The sequence below is a fragment of the Neltuma alba genome, unplaced genomic scaffold (assembly GCF_004799145.2).
Source record: "Neltuma alba isolate B1F8T4 unplaced genomic scaffold, ASM479914v2 tig00011094_pilon, whole genome shotgun sequence".
NCBI classification, from domain to species: domain Eukaryota; kingdom Viridiplantae; phylum Streptophyta; class Magnoliopsida; order Fabales; family Fabaceae; genus Neltuma; species Neltuma alba.
The window spans coordinates 1-4,371 of NW_021635834.1; the positions used below are offsets into that span (position 1 = coordinate 1).

Genomic DNA, 4,371 nt, shown 5'->3' on the forward strand with positions numbered 1-4,371 from the left:
TATGATATTTTAAAAAAAACATGTCATATTTCTTATAACTAACTAACTTACTTAACTTACTTAATTTAATCAAATTAGTTAAATAGGTCTTATATTAATGACCGAAGGAGTAATAAAAAGCACTCATGTCTTGTTAAATTTGTGTATCTGCAAAGCAGCTTTATATTGATTTATAATACAAGTGCGGTTTTGCACATTAAGATTTTAAGGAATGATCTTATAAAAATTTGGATGTGTATTTATGGCTTATTTTGTTCTATCCAATTTATTAATATCCTGTTTGTGAACATCATAGGTATTTGTAGAAATGATGCGTATATAGATTTTTCATTTTTAAATTTATTTTTTATGATGATGACGTATTATATGATACTGTATTTACAGGACATCAGTTGAGGACATAAAGTGTCTGAGATTGATAACTGCCATTAAAACTCCTTACCTGCCTGATGGCCGATTTGATCTTGAAGCATATGATGACTTGGTGAATATGCAGATTGAAAATGGTGTTGAAGGTATTATTGTTGGTGGCACAACTGGTGAAGGTCAATTAATGAGCTGGGATGAACATATAATGCTTATTGGGCACACAGTCAACTGTTTTGGTGGAAAAATTAAGGTTATTGGAAACACTGGAAGCAACTCGACCAGGGAAGCAATTCATGCCTCTGAGCAAGGTTTTGCTGTTGGAATGCATGCTGCTCTTCATATAAATCCTTATTATGGTAAAACATCTGTTGCTGGTATGATTTCTCACTTCAGTAGTGTGCTTTCCATGGGGCCCACCATCATATATAATGTGCCTTCGCGAACCGGTCAAGATATCCCTCCACCTGTGATTCAAACCTTGGTGATGCAAAGCTCAAACTTCGCAGGCATCAAGGAGTGTGTAGGAAACGACCGGGTCAAACTTTATACTGGGAAAAATATTGTTGTGTGGAGTGGGAATGATGATGAGTGTCATGACTCTAGATGGGACCTTGGGGCTACTGGAGTTATCTCTGTTGCAAGCAACCTAATTCCTGGCTTAATGCATGAACTCATGTTTGGTGGCAAGAATCCAAATCTGACCGCGAAGGTCTTGCCTTTGATCCGCTGGCTATTCAAGGAACCAAATCCCATTGGTTTGAACACTGCTCTTGCTCAACTTGGAGTTATCAGGCCAGTTTTCAGGCTACCATATGTTCCCCTCCCTGTGGAGGAAAGGCAAGCATTTGTCAGATTGGTGAATCAAATTGGCCGAGAGCATTTTATTGGAGATAAAATGCTTGAGGTTCTTAATGACGACGACTTTATTTTGGTTGGTCGATATTAATTTAGGCTGCCTTAGACTTGCTATCACTAGTGTGAAATCTGGCATCCTACTTGGGGGTTTTCCATAGTTCAAGGCCAGATGATCATGATGTAAAACTTAGATTTGCACATCATATTTTATTAAGAGCATAAATGACGTGACCTTGTGGAGTTTCTATTGAACCTGGTCTTGCATGTTATGTAATTATAATTATGAATTAGAAAAGATTTAAATGGGATAAATAGGATTTAAATGATATTAGTAGGATTTGAATTGAATTTTAATTATATTGGTGGCATCAGCTGCAGATGCATATCCAATTGCAATAATGAGAGATCTACTTAGGAAGTTTCAGAGGTAAGAATCGAAGTGGTGAGAATTTTAGATTAAGAGAGACGGCTTTAGTTCCTTCCACGTTATGCTAATTGTGTATCTGTTTGATAAGGCGATTCAGTTTGCAAAAAGCAGCTTATGAGCGTGATGAGATTGGGAACTGTTTGTAATAATTTTTGGCCAATTAAAATGCAAAAATGTTTTTGAAATTAAATGGTATTTTTATCTTTATGTTTATGTTGTTCTTGTATATCTTTTTATATATTCTATGTGTTTCTTAATCAGTTTTTAGTTATGTATTTTTAATATTCTCGTAAGCGAAATAATTTTTTAACAATTTTTATAATATTTTTAATTTTTAATATTATTTTTAATTTTTTATTTATGTTAATTATGCAAAGTATATTATCCAATTAATTATGTAATATTATTTGATTAAAAAAATTTTATATTACTATCCTTTCTAATTTAGATATATTTATTCATTAAATATAACTTCTTCCTATTATTGTAATTAAAAATTATTATATTTTGCAAATTTATATTTTTAATCATTTTTCATTATTTAATAAACGTCATATCTATTTTGGTTATTCTACAAGTTAAACTTACTTATTCAATAATAATCCAAATAACTTTTTTACTTTACAAAATAATTTTTATAAAAATCAATCCAAATATAAATTACATTATCTAATATAACTTTTAGCTACTAAAAGTCATTCTGGAAAAAAGTTATTTTTTTACTATCAATCCAAAAGGATCTTATTATGAACACCAAATTTTTTCTGGGCCCCACAAGAAATATTAAATGTAAATGAAACAAATAAAAAAGAAATAAAAGAATAATAAAAGATTAATATCTTTTCTGATTCTTTCTCGAAAGCTAAGTTTGAAAAATCCACCATATGACAAATTAAAAAAAAGTTAAATTAAAATATCTCTCTTACAATAAATAAATGGCAATAAAATAAAAGCTAAGAATTAAAAGCCAATTGACTTCAAAATTAGGAAATATGGATGGAGTCTTAAAAAAAACAAAAGAAAATAAGAAAATTCAAAAAATCAAAATCAAAATTCCTCATTTAAAATGATTGACTCTTCAATTTTGAAATATCTTTTGAAGTTATGATTGTGAAAATTTTAAGAAACAAAAATTAAAATAAAAAAAATCACAATTTGATGATAATTTGGTGCTTGAATAGGAAGTTTTATTAAAAGTCATAATTAAGGGAAATTAAAAATAAAAATTAAAGAAAAATCAGAAAACCCTAGATGGAGCCTATAAATAAGAGAGTAAGGGTTAAAGAAAGAGACTCAGAATTTTTCGGTGAAAAAAGAAGCAAGGTAGATATCTTTTCTATTATTTTGTTTCATGACAATGATTTATGTTGAGGAAAGAGAGAGGAGGCTTAGCTAGAGGAAAGTCCATTGTTCATTTTCTTCTTTCTTTTACCTAAGAAAAGCCTATGCTCTTGTAGTTATTGTCACATTTATGAGCTTGAATATTGATGGCTAGAGGGTTGAATCAAATGTGATTTGAGTTAATTCTCATTACTCCCCTTCTCTTTGATTCGTTTGAAATATGCCCTTATCTATTATCCCGTATATGTGCTCACTTTGATACTTACTTTCTTCTTTTTTTATTTTCATTTCATTTTATTTATTTTATTTTTGTCTATGCCATTTTGCTAACATGTGTATATAGTTTTTTATTATTGGCTTAGTATGTAATGTCTTCTCTTTTTTTCTTAGCCATTTGCTTAGTGGAGCATCAAGTATGAATTTTCATTCCTATCTATTGTGTTTAACTTGAATTTTATGATGAATTAATTTTTGGTGTTTTTCCTTTTTATTTTCAAAATTGCTTCTTTTTTTAAATCTGTACAGTGTGAGGTTCTTAGAACCTTCGCAGGTATCTAGATTTATTAGTAAATCGTGTGAGACTATGGGAGTTTCTGCAAGAATACCAATATGGTTATGCAAGCTTTATTTTTGAAATAAAATGAGAGAAAATAATTTTGGCCTCATGTTTATAAATAAATTATAAAATAAAAAGTCCTTTTTAAATATATTTACATGTTTTTCAGAACCGTGTGAGGTTTTTAGAACCTCGGTAGGCTCGAACGATTATTCTCCCATATGAGCTTATGGGAACCTTCGCAGGGAGGGTAATCTAAAATTTCTTTCAAACAATATTTTCCAAATAAAAATACAAAATTTGTTTTCATATATTAAAAAATAACCAACCCACAAAAAACCCCTTTTTTAGTTGAATAATATTTTCTAAAAAATACCAACCAAGTGACATGCATTTTTACCCCTAAACTATATGGATTTTGATCTCTCTAAAGAGTACGTGCCCTAGGTTTTGATTCTAAGTCAAGTCCACCTTTTTAAACAATTTATTTTTTCTTTTTGTAATTAAAAACTTTCCTTTGCTTCCATCTTTATTCTTTTAGGGTGGTTAAAACATGATAAAAAGGCCATATTAATTTTGAATACTTAACTTAGGTTTCATAGATCATATCTTTATTCTCTACACATAATCAACTCCCGAATCCTATCCAATTTTCATAGACCATATTTTTTTTAGGTTTCCAAAATTAACCTTTTAAAATTTTGGTGGCGACTCCTCTTTCTTTCCTTTTTACGAGATGACTAGGATTCGGACATGACACTTATATTAAAACCAAATGGAAAGTACTCCTCGAGGAATCTAAAACAACCAATAAAGCAAAAGA

General features: G+C 29.8%; 1 protein-coding gene across 1 annotated transcript; it reads left to right on the forward strand.

Moving 5' to 3' along the window:
- Nucleotides 1–367: 367 nt before the first annotated feature.
- Nucleotides 368–1,578, forward strand: LOC114761224 (4-hydroxy-tetrahydrodipicolinate synthase, chloroplastic-like). Its single transcript, XM_028950554.1, has one exon. It carries the CDS (start codon nt 491–493, stop codon nt 1,313–1,315), a length of 825 nt encoding a protein of 274 aa, XP_028806387.1. The 5' UTR covers nt 368–490; the 3' UTR covers nt 1,316–1,578.
- Nucleotides 1,579–4,371: the final 2,793 nt, after the last annotated feature.